Below are 19729 nucleotides of genomic sequence, written 5' to 3' on the forward strand. Positions count from 1 at the left end.
GATGGAAAACTGTCTAGATGTTTCTCCCATACATCTTCTAGAAAGAACGTGTGATAGTGTGCTTACCTCTTCAGAAAATGTGTGAGCATTTAACTTAAGAGAAAAAGATCCCATTCTTTAAAGGATGTTTTCCTCTTTGAACACCGGGATGAGAAGAAATTTTATTTTATGTAGGAATAAGACTATCTCCATTTATGTTTATGATATTATTTATATCTAGTTTAGGAGAAAGGCACAAATAAAACACTGGTAGGAAGAATGTCTTTTTCCACCTGAGCATCTGCAGAGCTCCTGCCCACAGGGCACAGGCTTGCTGGCACTCTCCCAGCAGGAAGAAGCCCCTTTACTACTTAACCGCAAAGAATCAGCTAAGGCGGCCATGTGCCCTTGAGTCCTTGGAGAGAAACACTGCCTGTACCAGGAGACTTCAGATGACTTGAGATCTTGCCATGGCTAAAAGCTGATGACATATTCCTGATGACTTCATCCCCAAATGCAAGTGAACTCCCAGCTTCAGTTCTTAGTGAAGTCTCAGAAAAAGGACAAATTGGAAAACATGAAGAAGAGAGATTGTTTGATTGTTTGTTTATTTGTTTTCTTGAATCAAGTGAATGAACCACAACTCAGACCCTGGGGTAAAAACATGTTCTCTACAGCACACAAAGAGGAAAAAAAGTGAGAAACTGCCAGTGGCACTTTTCAGTGGAGCTTATGAGAGAGGAATGCTGGAATTAAATGCCCACCCATGTACTTTCTCAAATTGTTTGTTCTGACCCCTCAGATGAGCTTCTAGTTTCCTTTTTAGAGAAAGGGACTAGCTCCATTCCAGTTGACAGTAGCGTCTCTCCATTTGGTTCTGATTGCCATTTCCACTGAAGAAAACCATCTTCCTGATCCGTGTTTATCTTCATGGTGGTCCCCTTCCCAGTGATGGGCATGAGTATCTGAGGATGGGACAGAAGTATTGACACCAGGAAGCCAGCATACAAGAAAAGGCTGTGGCTCTGCCCAGGGAACTATGGTCTGAGAACTGGCTAGGTGGAGGGACTCCTGTAGGCAGTGGGTTGAAATAACCGTATAAAATAAGTCTGTAGTAGCTGGGCTTGCTGTGTGCTGGGGTGAGAATATTCATGCCGTTTAATGCAACATGATGTGACACAAAGGCGTTGGTCACTGATATTGCCAGGGAAACAGGTAAAGGAAAGCTCATCATTTTTCAAGAAGAGATGTTTTTTGGGGGGTAGAGTATAGAAAGGGAACCCAGAACTTGTTTTCCAGGCCTAGGTCGGTATCTTATGGGTCAGATGACATTTGAGAAGGCAGGTAAAATACCATTGCTGTGCTTCATGGATTCATTTATTGGCTAAATATAGCAGCTTTAGAACTAAGAATAGGTATTAGATAGGCTGGTTCATACGGCTATTGGGGTTTTAGTGCTAATGTTACATATGCTCTCAACACCGGGATCAGAACGGAATATGTGTGTTGTTTGTAAGCAGGAAAAAAAAAATGGTGCTTAGCTCACAGGTAAGAAAAAGTAAAAATTGTAATAGATATTAAAGAACATGCAGCCAATGCCACACTAAGTTTAGTGAGCTACTATGCATTTCTCACAATTACAGAAAGAATAGGAGCTGTACAAACACGTTCTTAGGTCCATTTCTAAATGTGGTGAGAATGGCAGAAAGTTAGCTAACCCCAGGCTTATGGTGCTAAATGCAAAGTCACTGACAAAGCCACCCAACCAGAGCCAAGTTTGGCAGACAAAATCTAGTTTGTCTACGTTAACATATGGTCAAAGGTGCCAGCATTTGAAGACATCTTAAGGTTAATCATTTTTCCTCATGAGTTTAAGGAACTAGAGTTGTCATTGAGACAAAAATGGGCTTCCTGTCTGTGTCTTTCCCAGGAGCTGCTAAAGGTTTGCTAGCACTTTTTTGTTTTTGTTTTTTCAAGACAGGGTTTCTCTGTGCAGCCTTGGCTGTTCTGAACTCACTTTGTAGACCAGGCTGGCCTCCTCGAACTCACAGTGATCCACCTGCCTCTGCCTCCCAAGTGCTGGAATTAAAGGCGTGCGCCACCACGCCTGGCTGGTTTGCTAGCACTTATGCACAGTGAGTTCCCACCAGTCCATCCCAGGATCTGGCTCAGAATTTGCCCTCCAGAAATGCCTTTTGAATTAATCTGAACAAAAATTAATTCTCGCTTCAGCTGCTTATGTCATTGGTTGATTGTCTTGTGTTTGCCTTTGTACAGACTTGGCCTGGTGGAGCTCTGTGTCTCCTGGGGCCGTGGCCACCTCATGCTCAAATATGTGGGCATTGCAGAAGGATTTCTAGAAGTTGGACTCTTCAACCTTTATTTTATCTTATCTAAAGTTTGTTACTTCTCCTTGTTATTTCTAATGCTAACACATACACACGCACCCACACATATAGGCACATGCCCAAAAATGCCTCCATTTTAAACCCCACGTGACAATGGATTTAGACCAAGGCATTTAAGAAACCGAGTCTAAGTATTTCTTGCAGTGGTAGCATGAATAACCACACAGCTGATAAACAAGGACAGCCATCTCTCTGGATGCACTAAAGCACACACTTGGGAATCTCAAGTGCTCACCTATTGTAAGATGTACAGGCTTTTTCTGTGACGGCTGGCCACTGTAAAAGTGCAGATCAAAGACACGCTCCATTTTCCAGTCTGATAAGAGCTGTCTATTTGTGCAGAAAAGGATGCTGTAATTTCCATTGATGTTGCACAACCAAATAGGGAATGTGGGAGTCTTCAGCATGCTGCCCACCTGGAAGGGGAAAGGAGAACGCAGATGAACATCCAGATCTTTCTGAATAGTGAAAGAGCCTGATGCATTCTCCCATTTAAAAAGCAGTTCTGAGCTTCCTATTGGCGTGTGTAGCTTGCTGATCATTGTATGTGGTATAGTATTCAAAATCAAGGCTCCGTGGAGAATGAATTTGCACTTACAAATGGTTTTGCAGAGTGGTAATGCCCCACTTTGCTCTGAATAGATTGTGCCTTTTAAAAGGCAGCGTCTTTATGGAGAAAGTGAAGATGTTCTAGTTTGGCTTTACAGTGTGGCAATATAATAACTAATGAAGTATAAATGTAGATATGGAAAATGAGAATGCCCATTCTGTCTCTGTCATTGGCTAGTGTGATTGCTCACAGTGTAATTCCCAAGGTTTTAAGGTTGGCCCCTGCTTCATGCCAGCTCATGTTAAGTTTCTGGTAACACTAACAATGTATACTAGAGAAAGAAGCTTCTAGGAAACGTGGGAGACACACTGATGCACACATACACCTACAAGTTAGTATGTAGGTTATTGGTGAAGATGTACATACAACAGAGTGTATTTGGTTCATATGACCATGGTGGATTGAAATTGAGGTCAGTAAAGAATGCATTCAAAATTGATGAAAGTCAGGGCAAGTTTAATGCAATGGCAGTGGGCAGAGTAGGGCTAACATGGTCTGACCCAGAATGATGGACTGGTCTTCTTCATTTATGGGGCCTTCCCTCCTTTTTGTTCCCTCCTGATACCTACTATGCAAATAAGGGACTAAGTGTGGCACTTCTTACTGGTCAACATTTGGCTCTGGGGATTACAGGGCAGTAACTCTGTTATGAGGTTGATTTTGATTGGTTGTTTTAAGTGGTAAGATGGATCCTCCAGAAGTTGATAGCAGTCATGACACGGTAAGAGTTTAGTAGACCATGACACTAACATGTTGGGTTGTTAATGGCATAGAATGTTTCTAGTTGTAATATGTGAAGCCAACTGACTCCCCTAGTGTCCCAGACTTGTTTGTTCCCCACATTTGTTCTTGATAGAGCAGCAAGGCCAATCTTGGGTGTTTGGGCTAAAGATATTTTCTTAAGGCTGAACAAATTCATATCATCACTGTCCTACCTACTGTAGTTGTTCAGTCAGGGCACTGTGGGAAGCAATCATGAAGGGCAAGTTGGCTGGTATACAAATAAATGCCTGCTGGCCTGCTCAATGGCCCTGTAGGTAATGGGTTGTCTAGAATTCATGCTGAAGCATCATCAGCACCCAGGATTGTTTGATTCTAGAGAAGACAGGTTTGACAATTCAGTTAAAAATTCAGGCACCCTACACAGAGATCAGGTAGACAGTGGCCAGTGGTGTTAGAAAGGGAATTATCTAGGAAAGCCACCTAAAGACAACCTGCCTAAGACAGCCAACCCTGGGAAGCCCTCACTCAGATTTTAATGAGTTAGCTTTTAAGACTTTTTTTTTCACCTCATCTCCAACTGTTGTTGACTTGTTTGTATAGCTACCCCATTTCTTCTCTGGAACCAGACAGATACCTCTTTGAGCAGCCATTACTAAATAAAGAGCACAGCAGTTTAGGGAGACCAATCCTATCCTGTATACCTGAAGAGCATTTGAAATGAAGCCAAAGGTCAGAGGCATAGGGACCATTACTATGTCTAAGGTTCTTGAAAAATAGGTCACCATGCAAGTGGCTAGCCCCAGCATTTGGCAGAGGATGCCTGGGGCAGTTGTCTTTCTTTCATGAGTCTATAAAGACAAGGGTTGTCTTAAGGCCAAGGGCAGTAGTTAGGACCTCTTTGTGAGACTATGCACTTTATCCATATTGAAGTCTGATGTACAGACTGATCTTTAAGATCCTGAAGGCCAAAAAAAAAAAAAAAAAATCCTGAAGGCCTCATAAAGAGGTTTATCTATGAGTCCAAAGAGCAATACATATGTAGCAGTCAGTACCTTCCAATACTAGACAAGAACATAATTGTTATCTATAGGCGAGAATGGCCATGTCTAAGGTTCATTTCTTGAAGGAGCTGGGCAGCTTGAAGGAACTTGCCCGGGATGTACTTGGACAAAGAAGAAGGCATCCATTAAGTCTGGAAGTAAGCAAGGAAGTTTCTGGGAGTTTTTCCTAAGAGAGTGTAAAATTTGGTTCAACATGATATGGAGAAGCCTTAGCCTCATCAATGGTTCTAAGGTCTTGCCCAAGTTGGTTAAGTATCATCAGGCCTTGGTCTATGGAGATGGGTATGTTTCCAGGGATTACAGGGGGCAGTACAGATTGATGGGCAAAAGTTATGAAAAGGGGTTGTAGCCGCCATAGGCCTCAGACTTGAAGGAGTATTAGAAGAACCTAGAAAAGTTTGAGAAAAACTCTTTCAGGGGTTTCAGACAGTGTCATCCAGGAAGAATGGCATGTCAGACTTCAGAGGAAAATTTTGTGTCACAAGGACCTAGTTGTGTTTCTGAGAAAGTTTATGATCAAGATTATTAAAGTAACTTGGAGTACATGTAGAATCCAGCAAACTAGAAAGGGGCCACTCATGGTGAGGAGAGAAAAAGAGATCAGAGGTAGTATGAAGCTGAAAAGGAGAAACTGGAGGCAGGTTTAGAGAGGACAGGTTCCTCACACCCAGCCAGGACACACTCATCATGGGCGGTCTTCTATCTGGGCAAGAATTAGTGCCTCTGGTGTAAGGGTAACCTGAGTGGCTGGCTAGTTTTATGGCAACTTGATACATTGAAGAGGAGGGAAATGCCTCTACAGGATTAGGCTGTAGGCAAGCCTTTAGGGCATTTTCTTAATTAGTGATTGATGTGGGGGGGGGGACCAGCCCATTGTGTGTGTACCCACCCCTGGGCTAGTGGTCCTGGGAAGCAAACCAGTAAGCAGCACCTCTCCATGGTCTCCGCATCAGCTCTGGCTTCCAGGTTCATGCCCTGCTTGGGTTCTTGCCCTGACTTCCTTTGATGGTGAACTGTGGTGTGGAAGTGTAAGCCAAATAAACCCTTTCCTCCCCAACTTGCTTTGGTCATGGTGTTTTTTCACAAGAATAGTAACCCTTCAAACCAGGGATGAGTGTGCACTACCTACATGCAAAGAGAAACACCCCTAGGTTTAATTTCAGACGCATTTCCCTCAAGTTGTAACTAAGATTTTAACTGTCCATGAGTTAAAACGATCACAGTCTTTTCTAGGCCATCTTGCAATAATTCTTGCTTGGGCTAAGATTATATGTAATGAAAATATGATACATATGGCAAACAATTATTAATATTATTAATATTAATATTCTGAGACAGTTTTGGTGAATATCCTCAAACTTGCTATGTAACCCAGGCTAAGCTCAAGCTCATAACCCTCTGCCTTTGTCCTCTAAGTGCTGAGATTACTAGTGTGTACCACCATACTCAACTGGAACACAAAATTATTTATTTATTTTTAATTTGTTCATCCCAATTGTTGCCCCCTCCCTTGTCGCCTCTTGGTCCCACCCTCCGCCCTCCCCACTCCTCAGAAAGGGGAAGCCCTCCTCCCCTATCATCTGACCCCAATCTATCAAGTCTCATCTGAACTGCCTGTATTCTCTTAGTCTGCATAAAAATATATTTCAAAGAACATTTGTAAAATGGATAAAATTCTACTGGTCCTCACTGCATGCACCTGGCCTGGTGCTGATACCCTGGCATTTTTACTTTATGCAGCAATGCACCTGCTGTCTGTCCTGAGCTCAAAGCTACTGGACCACTTCTGAACTGCACAGTGACCAGATTTCACCCTGAGCAGGCCGTGTTTCCTGCCCGGAGAGATTGTGATGGAAAGGAAATGCCCTGCATGACTGTCATGGCACTTTGGGTAACGAGTCAGGAGATGAGCCTTAAGATTACCACTGAGAAAACAGCTGGTCTAAAGTAACGTAACTGGTCAGGCAGAAATGAAGATCTTCTAACGAGACATTAGTGACTCTTTAGCAGCTGTCAGACCATTAAAACAATGGACCCTAAAGAAATGAGACTTTCCCTGAGAATCTCATGCTGGGAGAAAGAAAAGGCCCCAGGCAAGAGAGAAATGTGACTCCAGTTCCAACAACCTGTCCAACCACCTTACAGGATGGACCTGGAGGTGGGTGGATGGAGGGCGGGGCCACCCACTGCCCAGGATGGTTTAGATATGCATATCCTTGACCTCACTTCAGGATCCAAGGGTGGGCCTAGAGGAGTGATTGGATCTCTCTGGTCCTCTTCCCAATGTGCCCACACTGAACAAATATCCCCTTTCTGCCTTCCACTGTCGATTTAGCTCTTTTAATTGGCTTATTGAGGACAGGTGGCTAAACTTGTCTTGGGTCACAGCTGTGACACCCCCACCCCCAAGTTTGAAAAACACTAAGTCCTGCACAAACAAAACCAAACACCTTCTGGTTAAGTCCTGTCAGCTCTGGTTGAATGTTGTTACCCCAGCTTCTACTCCCCTTTTGGCACACCACGTGACCATTTGAGGGATATTTTCCAGTTTAAGCGTTTTAATTGTTTTTGGATAGACATGGCTTACAAGCTAACCCTCCCCCCTTGCAGGATTCTAAATATATTTTATTGGTGAGATTCCACCAATTCTGAATTTGTGCATGTTGCCATGGTAAAAAAGGAAATTAAATTGTGATACAGTGGCACTATAAATAAAACACCTTCGCTCTTAGCTTCACTTATTGTGTAATAAGCTCAGTAGTTTCAGCATTACTTACACCAACCAAAACCTCTGTGACACCAACCTTTCTTTAATCCAGTGTAAAAAAACGGTAAGCACAGGAAAGATGGGCACGGTCTGACGCTAGAGAGCAAATACTGATGCCATGTAGATTTTCCTCTTGTGCCCCTAGTATAGTGGTACTTAGAAAGTGTCTTTGCATAATGAGCTTAATATCGTAAGTCCCAGGGCCCCAGGCTGGTAATGCGAGTGGGAGAAAGGTGTCAGAAATGTGCTTTCTTCCTTGAGCCCTGGTGACAATTTTAGCGCCTAACTGTTAATGCTCTGGCTTTTCTCTCTGCCACCTGGAACACATAGTTGCCGGCAACTTCTCCGGCAGAGTTTGTAAGGTATGTTGTAAAGACAAATTAGATCATGCTTGCAGGGGCGTAACCTTGGCGACTTAGTGGCAAGTGCAGTGAGAGAGCCGGGTCATTAGGTATTTTTCAAGGTTGGATTTCTTCTCATCAGGCTCTCCAAAGGGAAGATGTAAAGAGAGGAGAGAGTACCACTGGGATGGAAGTAGATGCTGCCAGGGCTGCTGTGGGAACGATTCTGGCAAGGCTTAAATGACTTCATTCCTTTCTAAAAACCAAGAGTTGATTTTTCTTCCCACTGGCAGGTGTGACGATACCGCGAACCTCCTAAGGCTTTCCAGATGGTGTTAGACTCAGATCGCTTTATGTTCTCGCTTAGGTATTGGAGCCTCACACTCAAACCTGTGCCTTCAAATAGAAAAGTAACAGTGAGGCTTCAAAATAGTGCCTCGCCTCATGGGTAGCTGGCTGCTTCCTGCAGGAACTGTCAGTCTGGTGAGCTCTCGGGGGCTTGCCCTGTCATCTAATGAGAACACTATTTTTTTTCCTTTTCTTTTCTTTTTAAATCTCACCCACTGAGCTGTGACATTGGGACAGGAAGATGTGTGATTTTTTTTTTTCAATCTCTGCAGTTTTTATCACAGAGCAAGAAAAGATTGAGGAAGACAAAGGCAGGGCTACAGAGTGGGTTTAACCGCAGCCACTGACCCAAGCTGTCAGGCAGCTGCAAGTTACCTTCTAAACTTAGAATCCTTTCTTCTGTTAGGTTCTCCTCATCAGTGTGTAAGCATATTATTCAAATCTGTTGCTCTCACCCTGGGTAGGACCCACCGCATGCCCTGAAAGCAGTACACAGCACACCCATGGGTCTCATGTGGTGTTACCATGCCTTGGAGCAGAGAGGAAGGGCCCTGGCTGTGGAGGGTCACCAAGCCAGCAGGATGGGTAACGCGATTCTGAAACCTTCTCATTTTCCTTCTCAAGCAAATGCCTACTCTGCAAGGTGTTTTCATTCCAAGATAGGATGTTGTGAAATATTTGACTTCAGAGTCCACTGAAGTCAGCGCAGATGGGTACAGCACGTCTCTGAGCACCATTTAAGCTTGTCCTAAAGAAGGCAGAAAGTGTAGATACCTGATTGATGTATCTGCCTTTACAGAAATTAAGTGGTGGAAAATACTTTAGAAAGCATCTGACCCGGGATTCATATCAACATAAATTCACAACAGCTTTAGCTTTAAACTATTCAATGGTCATAGGTTAAAACCCTTATGCTAGGCAGTGGTAGGGCACATGTTTAATCTGGAAGCACAACCAGGTCGATCTCTGTGAGTTCGAGGCCAGCCTGGCCTACAAAGTGAGTTCCAGGACAACCAGGGCTACACAGAGAAACCCTGTTTGGAAAAAAAGCAGAACCAAAGCAAAACAAAAATCCTTGTCACTGTTTAAATATTAGAGCCTTCCATCATTGCGTCTCTGGAAAATACTAAAGGTTGCATAAGATCAAGCTGCATTTATACTTGATTCTTAAAGTGCTAAGCACTAGTATTCTAAGAACTAATATTATATATTTATATTTTATTGGAAAATGACTGACATGGGACATCAGAGACTGTGAGCTTCGAGGGTAAATAGTACAAGCCTCACAACCCTGCTCTGACACGTGACTAGTCAAGGCTTTGAGCAAGTTCCTCTACTGGCCTTCCTAATCTCTTAACTGAAAGACCAAGCAAAAAAAAAAAATCTAGATTTAATATTTTAGCTTTGAGATAGTAGGAAGTCTGGCAAAACTAGGTGATCTCAGGCTGGAGACATGGCTCAGAGGTTAAGGGCACTGGCTGCTAGTCCAAAGGTCCTGAGTTCCATTCCCAGCAACCACATAGTGGCTCACAACCATCTATAATGAGATCTGGTGTCCTCTTCTGGTGTGTAGGTATACATGCAGGCAGAACACTGTATACACACAATCAATCAATCAATAAAAACTAGGTGCTCTTTGCCCACAGCTGTGAGCAACAGTGAGCAAAGCCACTCAATAATATACCAGCCCGCTACCATCTGCCAGGAGCAGTGAGAAACACACATGTGAGTGTGTGTGCAAAATTATGTCAATGCTAAGTGAGCTGCAAACTGATTTTGTCCTGATATAGGAAGAAAATATGAATAGAATTTAAAAAATACTACACATAAAACCAGCCGTGTATGTGTGTATTTTATATCTCCACATTTCAGAAGCTTAAGTAAGACAAATGTCATCTTGTAGCTGCTCTATAATGCGTTTTTTTAAAAAGCCAAACTCCAAGTGCATGACAGAAACATCATCGTAAACGTCCCCAGGGTTTCAAGCCATTAGTGTACAATTTCAGGCAATTTTCACTGAGGGCACATTCATAGACATCTCCCTGGGGAGAGAACTCTGAGTCCAAGAAAGAAGGATGAAAAGTCACATTAGTCACTTTCCTAAAAGCTGGAAGCATTTTAGATTTGATTTCTATGTAGATTTTAAAGTGACCCCAGGCAGTCTCTAGGCCCTGCCCTACTTCGAATTGGCAAGCAAACCTTTGGATGGTGCCCATGTACTCTCCTGCATCGTGCCCTCTTCCCAGCAGAGAAGCTCTCATTTTTTTTTTTTTTTTTTTTTCCTGGATGTGCTGTGGGCTCTCATCTGTCTTTAAGGTCCTTGCAAGCATCCTCTTCTTATTAGAGGATGTTTTAGGCTCTGCAGGTTATTTTTCTTTAGAACATAGTTCAGTCCTGGATCCCTGTGAATTCTTAACTCTGATGCACTCCACCCTGGTGGCATTTTCTCGGATGTGGTCCTTTTCTTCAGAGCAGCAAGGCAGCTGCTTTGCAAACACCTGTTCAATTTCAGCCTCAGATAAAGCCTGCAGCTTGTTCGCAACGCCTTGCAAATGTTACAAGGGAACAAAAGGCTGTCCACCTCATCAGCACCGGCGAGACAAGGACATGCTGTTTCTCATAGGTTCTGCTGAAAAGCTGGCTTCCCGGGTCCTCACATCATGAATTTAATCATTGAGCCAAAGGAGGGTCTTTAATCTCCTCCTTCCTTTAGAAAAGTAATTCTCATATAGGAACAGTCCTCTCTCGTCACCCAAGGGGGACATTTGGAAATGTTTGGATTTGTCATGATAGGGATAGAGCAACTTGTGTCTAGTGGGTGCTGCCCGAGAGCTTGCAGTATGCATCACAGGGCCCCCCAAACGCATTGGCAAGTATCCACAGTGTCCAAAGCTGAGAAGCCTCACTCAGGACAGAGGTTTCTCAGCCCTCACTGGCCCTTAGGGTCACCTATTTAAGTTCAAGTGTTGAGGGTCCCACAGATGAAGTGACACTATTTGGAAGTCAAATAGCCTTTCATTTTTAGGGCCCCATGCAGAATGAGAAGGAAGTGACTCTTGTTAAAAACTTAACTCCTGGGGATGCCCCCAGTAGTTTCCAGAACTTTCTGAATGGGGTTGGTATGCAGCCAGGCCTATGTTGTTGCTAACCTGCATTTACCACTTGTGTTATTCCAGAACAGCGGTTTTCAACCAGTGGGTCACCAACAACCCTTTCACAGGGGGCATTTAAGAACATCGGAAAGCACAGATATTTACATTGTGACTCGTAAGAGTAACAAAATTATGGTTATGAAGTAGCAACAAAAACAATTGTCTGGTTGGGGTCACCACAACATGCCGAGCTGTATTAAAGGGCCGCAGAATCAGGCAGGTTGAGAACCATTGCTCCAGAGTAATCAGCACATACCATGTGTGGCCCACTTAGGACTCATTTTTGTTTCTGCACACAAGTTCTTTCAACTAGGTGATGCCGAATAAGCCTGCCCTGAACACTAGATCATCTGCCATAAGTCTCAAATGTGCAGAGGACACTTTGGCCCTCCACGGGGGTTAAGATTCATGACTCCGTTTGCTTTGTACCAGTCCTACAGCTCAGAGGTCAGCGGAGGCTCCTTCAGTCACGAGCTCGAGCCAAGTGACTGGACAGGTCTTGTCCCTGCTGAGGTTCCCAGTGTCGGTGGATTACCAGGCAGGGCTATTCTCTCTATCACTGTGAGACCTATCTTAACTTTGCACCAAGACTTCCAAGCACGGGAGGGGCTGCCCATTGCTGGAATGTGGTGTGGAAGCCAATGGAAGGGAAGAAACTTTTAAAACAAACACTTATTTATTTAAATGTATACAAAGAAAAAATAATTGCTGGGTTTATATCACCACTGCAATAAAGGTTACAAAAACGATCTTAAAATTAAGTTGATTTAAGGGGGAAAAACCCATCAATAGTAGTATAGGTGATGTAGGGAAGTGGTACAGCTTCTAAACAACCCTATAATACTGTGAAAGACCTTTGTAATAATAGATGACGTGCTACAATTATTGTCACCTGTGTGTCCTACCTCTTGGAATGCGACCTAGTATTTTTCTCCAGTTTTTCTCAAAACAGAATCTTGGCACATTGCTGAGTTCTGAGAGGTACAGAGTATTAGACCATAGGCGTGCAGTGACTATGTATGGCTAACAGAAAAGCAAAATATGTGAAAATAAACCTTTACTCCTCCTGCCTGATTTTCTTTATTATAGTTGCCAAAGTCCAAAGTGAACCCCCAAATTTTCTAGAAAATGTGATTAGGGATTTTACGACCATAATACACCTGTTCTCGTCCAGGATGTACCAAAGTTTAGTCTTTTCTGCTCATGTAGTGGCATTCTTTGGAGCCATGGAATTCACTAAAGGCCTGATTCTCATTAGCATATAAAGGTGAATTTGAAAACTATTTCGGGGGAGTAATACAGGATTATACAGGAGGAAGAAAAAGAGAAGAAAGCATTTCTGAAAAGAAAGACCACTGGGGAATGGGATTGGGTTAATTTCTCTTAGTTTATTCCATACTTCTCACTTTTTGTTAGATGGATCTGGATTATACATACACTTAAGGCGCAATAGAGAAACCTGCACAACACATTTGTACAGAAAAGTGAGCAGCCTGCCAAGCTTGGTGCCATTTTCTTGATGTCATCCAGATACGTGCGTAAGAGGCCAGGTCTGTGAATAACACACGCATCGTAGCTGGACACAGGTGGAGAGGTAGGCGAGGTTATGGATTTGAACCCACCCTGTGAGAAATCCTGTGCACATGAAGGGTATCTGTATCAGGAACAGGAGAACTGGCAGGCAGTATAGGGGCCAAGCACGGTCTTTGCTTGCCACCAGGGTTAGGAAGGGTGGGCAAGGGAGCCTTCAGCATAGGGAACTGCCAGGTATCAAGATTACTCCAGACAAGGGCTGCTTTCCACAGAAGTGGCCTCGCCTCTCCCAAGTGTCAGGATGAAAAGGCCTAAAAAGCTTTGGATTATGGTTTGGGAAAACCATTTGCTCTTTTACCTCTGCTTGTACACGGTTTGCTTTCTGCTTTCAGAGGTTGTATATGCCCTGAGGTGAAGATGTTTGTCACAGACATATCATAACTGGGGTCCCCATTCTAGTATTTAAAAAAATATTCATCAATTGGAAAAATACACATGTCCATTTGCATAAATAAAGAATTGGGGGCACAGCTATTAGCTGGCAGGATTTCAGAGAAGGAGCCTGTGGCTGCCTGGGTAGAAAAGAAAACTTCCATGCGTCTGTGTGTTTCAAATACTGTCTTTTAGTAAGTGTTTTCACACATGTTTCTCATTTTATATGTACTTTGTAGGCATTGCAACGTGAAATGCAGTGTGAGGATCATAGTCTTGGATGTTTCCATTTAGACGCTGTGAGAGAGAGAGAGAGAGAGAGAGAGAGAGAGAGAGAGAGAGAGAGAGAGAGAGAGAGCAGCAGGAGGGGGTATATATTCCAAAGGCACCAAAAGGAAAAAGACACTCAGGTCTGAATTGATATCAAAACTTTTAAAAATGGCAAAATACTTGCATTCTGGTTCTAGAGTTAAGAGTCAGGACGCACTAACCTGTGAGAGTCGGTCACCCTCAGAAGTCTCTTTACCCCACTGCAAGTAGCCAACATCACTGCGGGTCAAGACGCCATGTAACGTTTCCTCATCCTGCCCTTTCTCATAGCCATTGAAGACATTTGGACTTGCTCTCCCAGTCAAAATCATGTTTATAACGGCCTAGATTGAACATTTTGTTAATATTTACGTTGGGTAACAATGAAATGAAGACTTTGTTTTTAAAAAAGCAAAAAAACTATTACAGAAATGGTCTGGGGTGCAGTTCAGTGATAGAGTGCTTGCTATCAGGCCTAAGGGCCTACATTCAACCCTCAGCACAAAAGGGAAAAAAATCACATCAAATGACCATTTTTAAAAAAAAAACTGAAAAAGAATGCAGCTATACAAACACAATTCTGGAAAGGCCTGTGTGCGCTATGCAATTGGTAGAGTGACCAATAGTTTTCTTGACTTTTCTTGAGTCTGGCCCTAGGACTCATCCCTCCCACGGCTCACTGACTTCCTTTGTATTTGTTTTAAAAGTTTTCCAGTGTTTATAAGTCAGGAAGCATGAGGCCAAAGGGTTTTATGCCATTTGATTCTGTCAGATATCAGGGAGTCTTGTCAAAATTCTGTTTCCGAGATCTCTGGCTTCTGTGGGTAATCTAGGAAGGACTGTGGAAGCCAGAAGCTAGGGTCTGGTAGCAGTACTTCATCTTTCGAAGACAGCATGGTTAGGTTTTGCTCGAGGAGAGAATGGACTTCCTTAGAAACCAAGCCCGATTCAATGTCTACAAAAAAAAAAAAAAAAAAAAAAGTAGTCTTCCCACCTACCTGCCTGCACAAGACACTTCCAGCCTGAGGCTGCAAGAGATGAGTGGTGCTGGCATCCAGGTCCCTCTGAAGCCTGAAGAACGAAGGGAGACGTCAGCATCTGGCCAGAAACAGTGGTCCTATCGGGATACAGCAGTAACAAGGCTACCGTCCCCTGCACATGTCCTTCAATGCTTCTACGTCTCATAGGACTAGGACCTATGCAGGGGTGACGGGGGAGCGATGCTTTGGACAGTGAAGGAAGGAACAAATGGTAAGGAAGGGGGATAAACACACAGACATACAGTAGAAGGCCACAGAATCTCTGTGTGTGCTCTAGATGAGTGCTAGAGAGACCGCTTATCCCATGACAGGTGTTTGGCTGACCGTGGTGACGCATGACTGAGCCAGAAGAGTGTTGGCTTAAAGCAGGTCTGAGCAAACTTATCAAGTGGAAACCAGAGTGGCTGCAGCTTCATTCTTAGCTTAAAGATCAGAGAGCAGAGGCTCCTACCATTGACGGTATAAGGAGGCCAATGTGACGCTTGCTGTCAACCCTGAAGCGTAAGTGCTGAGAAGGAAATAGCATGCATTCTTGTGTTGATTTATTCGTGAGACAGAGGGGCATGCCCTCTGTAAACGATGCCTAAAGATTTGGTGAGATCATGGGGCCGAGAATAGCGCTTTTCAAAGTACAGCATAAGAGACGGTGGTATAGATCTGAGCATTTAAAATTTAACAGTAGCTAAGCTTGGTGGCACAGTATGTGCTAAGTCCCACCTATGAGGGAGGCTGAGGCAGAAGGATGGCAAATGTGAGGTCCGCCTGGACAAATTAGCTAGAACATTCCTCAAAACTAAAAAATGAAACAGTATTTAAAGGCCTAGGTGTTGTAGCTCAGGAAAAGTACTTGCCTAGTGTTTGTAAGGCCTTGTGTAGTTCTAACCTCAGCGCGCACGCACATGCATGCCACCAGCCCCCATGCACACAGAGTTTATAGAGACGTATTATTAAATACATGGTTTTGGTTGTTATACTTGGGGTTGAACCTTAGGCCTCATACATGCCAGTCAAGTGTTCCATTGCTGGTCTATACCCCTAGTCTTATATTAATAAAATCATGACACATCTATAAGAGTCAGAGGACAACTTGTGGGGGACATATTGTCTCTCACACTGTGGGTTCTGTGCCTCAAACTCAGGTCTGAAGGCTTGGTGACAAGTGCCTTTCACCAGCTAACCCTTCTTGGCAGCTTACTAGCTCCCATTTCACTCCTTATTTTGAGTTAAAAATCATACTAAGTTGTCAAGCCTGGCCTTTAACTCACCCTGTAACCTAGGCAGACCTTGAACTTGTGACCCCCCTGACGGAGCCTCCTGAATGGCTGGGCTTACAGGCCTGTGCAGGCATGACTATTATATCTTTATCGTAGCAAATACCTTAGCAAGAATTTAAATATTAATGTTTAGAAATAGCTCTACACTTAAATACATGCTTATTTAAATAAACTTACTAACCAAATAATAGCATAGCCTATACAAGTGTGAGTCATAGAAGACAAATTTTAGTAACACTGGTTCAGTTCTTGTAGTCTTCTCTCCTAGGAGCCACTACACCTTGTCAGACCCTCAAAATTGTGTGTTTATTTTAGAACACAGAAAAAAAATGCCTACTTCTTTCATGAATCTTTCTGTGCTTACTGTAGGACCACTCCTTCTCTAGAATCCACCAAGAGTCATTATTTTTACACCACTTTGAGATGTCAGGTACTGCCCAATATTGGGTTTTGCCCAGTGTTTCTGGATTTATCTGTTATCTTTCCCAGAGTGGAACCCACAGAGGATCAGTGCCTCATCTTCCCTTCATACTTCCCATGATGCCAAGCATAGAGCATTGCATAGCACAGACAAAAATAAGACATCTGAGGGTATATTTTTTGTGGATAATAAAATATTCACAGAAATACTTGACAAAAGACACCTTGCCTATTCATATGGACAAATCAACCAAGGAAAAAGACAATTGACAGATAAGCATCGGATAAAATAAGGGATGAGAACATTTTACTACCCAAGAGCTCACATCTATGGACATTTGTGACATTTACCTCTCAAACGTTCTGGAGAGCACCAGGCTGTAGAGGAAGAGGATGACACCATGGCTTCCTTCTCCCATGAACTATTAAAAAAAAAAAAAAAAGAGAGAGACAGACAATTTTGCTTAAAAGCACTTCAGATAGAGGGCACATGTGTGGGTATGACTTCAAGGTCTTAGCTCTAAGAAAAGCCCTTCTCCTTCCTCATCACTGGAATCGTGGAGTCTCTCTTCTTTCCTGAGTTGTTATCATCATCTCTCTCCATCACCTCTTTCCCCACTTGAAGACCACCAAAGGGCCAGCATTCACCAAATGGCCAGCATTCACTCAGGATTCAACTTAGCCTTTCTTTCTTCTACTTCTATCTAGTGGTTCTCTTTGAATCACAGCTAAGATGTACAGTTTGTCCCCTAGTATGAACCTTGGTGCTACACTGAGCTGTCTTCTGGGCCCTGCCTTTTCTAGTTACCCTATTAACTCAGAAGTTGCAAGAGACTCACAGAAACAGCTTTGGTTTTTTGTTTTTGTTTTGTTGTTGTTGTTTGTGTGTGTGCATTTGCAGGTGGGCAAAGACAGTTTTATCCAGCAGCTTCTTTAGTTTTAGCAGTTTTTAATTTTATCTGACACTTTCAGCCATCATTGCCTTGTTTTCTCCCTGGGATTTGTTGCAAAGGTCAAATGAAATAATTAATTATGGTATTATTATAATTGTATAATATAATGGTATAATTATCTTGGTTCTTGGAACATTTTGGATCCACAGAAACTGTCCCTCCTTAAAGCTGTTCTGCTTAGAATTTTCAAAAGGTAATTTGTGACCCCATGGATCATATCCAAACTGTCTGATCAAATCCAAGCCTCTCAGGGGCTAGCCTTAGCTTACTGTCAGTATTCTTCTTACTGCAAATTAGCCCCTTTGCTGGCCTTCTGAGTGTCGAGGGATAAAGCAGAAAGGCTTTTATCAAGACACATTTATATTTCTTTGTGGATGAGTGTGCCTATGTGTCCATCTGTGGTCTGGTAGAGTACAGAACCCACTGGCCCGAGAACAGGCTCCAGTGGCTTAGGAGGCAGACAGGAATGCAAATCAGTGTTCTTCAGGGTGTAAGAGAAACGGGCAGGGTGGGGCCTGAGGCTGACTGGAAATCTGTTGTGTATTAGTTACCTAATTGCTGCTACAACAATACCACAGACTTCGTGGCTGAAAACAACACTGAGTTACTGTCTAGAGCTTTAAGCTCAGCATGGGTTTCAAGGGACACAACTGAAGTGACTACCAATCTGGGTTCTAATGGAGATCAGCTTTTCCCAATTTGAACTCTGTCCTCATCTCTTATTCATGACCCACTACCTAGCTCTTTTCTCTATCCTTACACCTCTTTACCTTTGCTACCCCCGCCACACCCCACTTCTCCATTTGTAATGGACACCATAGTTAATAAGCTCTACCAGTGTAATTCAGAGTCACCCCCCCCCCCCCATTTCAAGATCTGGAGTCACACCTGCACGTCTCTTTTATCAGCTGTGACTCTCCTTCATCCTCTCACAGTTTATCCCATGGCAGAGGCAGCCTGCCATTTAACCAAAGATGTAAAAGAATGTGAGACCAGTGTCACCATCTTTCTGGGACAAATTCAGATTCCATGATTCTGATGTGAAATTTTCTGACTATTTTTTCGGCACATGTGGATTCAGATATGAAGAGTTGTGTAATACTATGCAGGTTTGTGCTCAGCTCGCGTGAGACAGTGTACTGATTTCCCAAGGTTTCTGTCACACTAGATCACAAAACTGCATGTCTTAAAATAACAGGAATCCATATCCTAATACTTCTGAAGAGTAGACGTTTGAAATCAAGGTTCAGAGCAGGGCAGTGCTCTCTATGAAGGCCCTGACCAAGGGCCCTTCCTGAATCTTCATACATTGCTTGCTGACGTCACTGGCATTTGTTGCCTTGCAGGCCCATTGCTCAGACCTTTCTCTGCCTTAGCTGTTTCTCATGGAACTCATCCCATGAAACAGTTTGCAAATTTTCCCTCTCACCAAATACCAGCCATTGGATCCTGGCTTACCCTGATCCAGTCTTGAAAAACTCATTTCCAAAAAAGGTCACATTCCTAGGAACTTCAATCCACATGTTTGCAGGGCACAGGAGTGTGTGTGTGTGTGTGTGTGTGTGTGTGTGTGTGTGTGTGTGCACCTAGGACCTTAGTATTCACATAGTAGGGGTTAGTTCAACTGACAACAGTGATCCTCCTGCCTACAAGTAGCCCCAAGTCTCCATGCTGAAATCTCTCTCTAAATAAAATGAGTTTGGGGACAAATGCAATTGATAGTAAGTGGGACTTGATTGAGGTCTGTTGATTACAATGTGCTGCCTCACCTTAGGGGATGGCTCCCCCTCACTCAAGACATGGTACCTGTTCCCCCTTAGTGGCTTGGCTTGACTCAGGTGGCACTCATGCCAAGTACCAGCAATGCATAGTTCTCATGGGCCTATGGCATTTTCTACTCTCGTCTGCCCAATTCTTACTTAGTTTTTGACCGGGACACGCATTTGCGGCCTCGGCTTTGATGCTCTGACGGAAACCCTGTCCACATTAGTTTAACCAAGGTTGTCTAATTGTGTAAATCCTCACGCCTAAGTTCTCTGCCCCAATTGCCTTTGCAATGAGTTTTATAAAGCAAGCTTCCACACATGCACTCTGCAGCTTATGGGCGCTTCACGGTTAACTGTTAATTATCCTCTGCTTTCCCAGTAGTTTTCTAATTGTTCAGAAAATCATGGTTCATTTTCTTTTCCTCTATAGAAGAGTCTTAAAACAAAACAAAACAACAACACCTTTTCCTGCTCTACCCTGATTATTCACTACTTTGCCCCCTCCTTACCCCGCGTGGAGAAGAAGGACAGTGCATATCCCATGGAAAGTGTCATTAGATGAGGTGAAAGGACTTTGCCTTTGCAAGGCCATAAGTCACTTACTTGAAGTCAG

At 43.3% G+C, this 19729-nt stretch overlaps 1 protein-coding gene across 1 annotated transcript in view; it reads right to left on the reverse strand.

Annotated features, from left to right (window-relative positions):
- Window positions 1-801: 801 nt before the first annotated feature.
- Mindy4b (MINDY family member 4B) overlaps window positions 802-19729 on the reverse strand; it is a 35087-nt gene continuing 16159 nt past the window's right edge. Inside the window, exons 8-12 of the mRNA XM_051156901.1 lie at window positions 16749-16819; window positions 14662-14734; window positions 13846-14007; window positions 2623-2803; window positions 802-944 (exon numbers count right to left, since the gene is read on the reverse strand). Coding sequence (XP_051012858.1) covers window positions 802-944; window positions 2623-2803; window positions 13846-14007; window positions 14662-14734; window positions 16749-16819 — 630 coding nt within the window. The remainder of the gene's footprint in view (window positions 945-2622; window positions 2804-13845; window positions 14008-14661; window positions 14735-16748; window positions 16820-19729) is intronic.

The sequence above is a fragment of the Acomys russatus genome, chromosome 15 (genome assembly GCF_903995435.1).
Source record: "Acomys russatus chromosome 15, mAcoRus1.1, whole genome shotgun sequence".
NCBI lineage: Eukaryota > Metazoa > Chordata > Mammalia > Rodentia > Muridae > Acomys > Acomys russatus.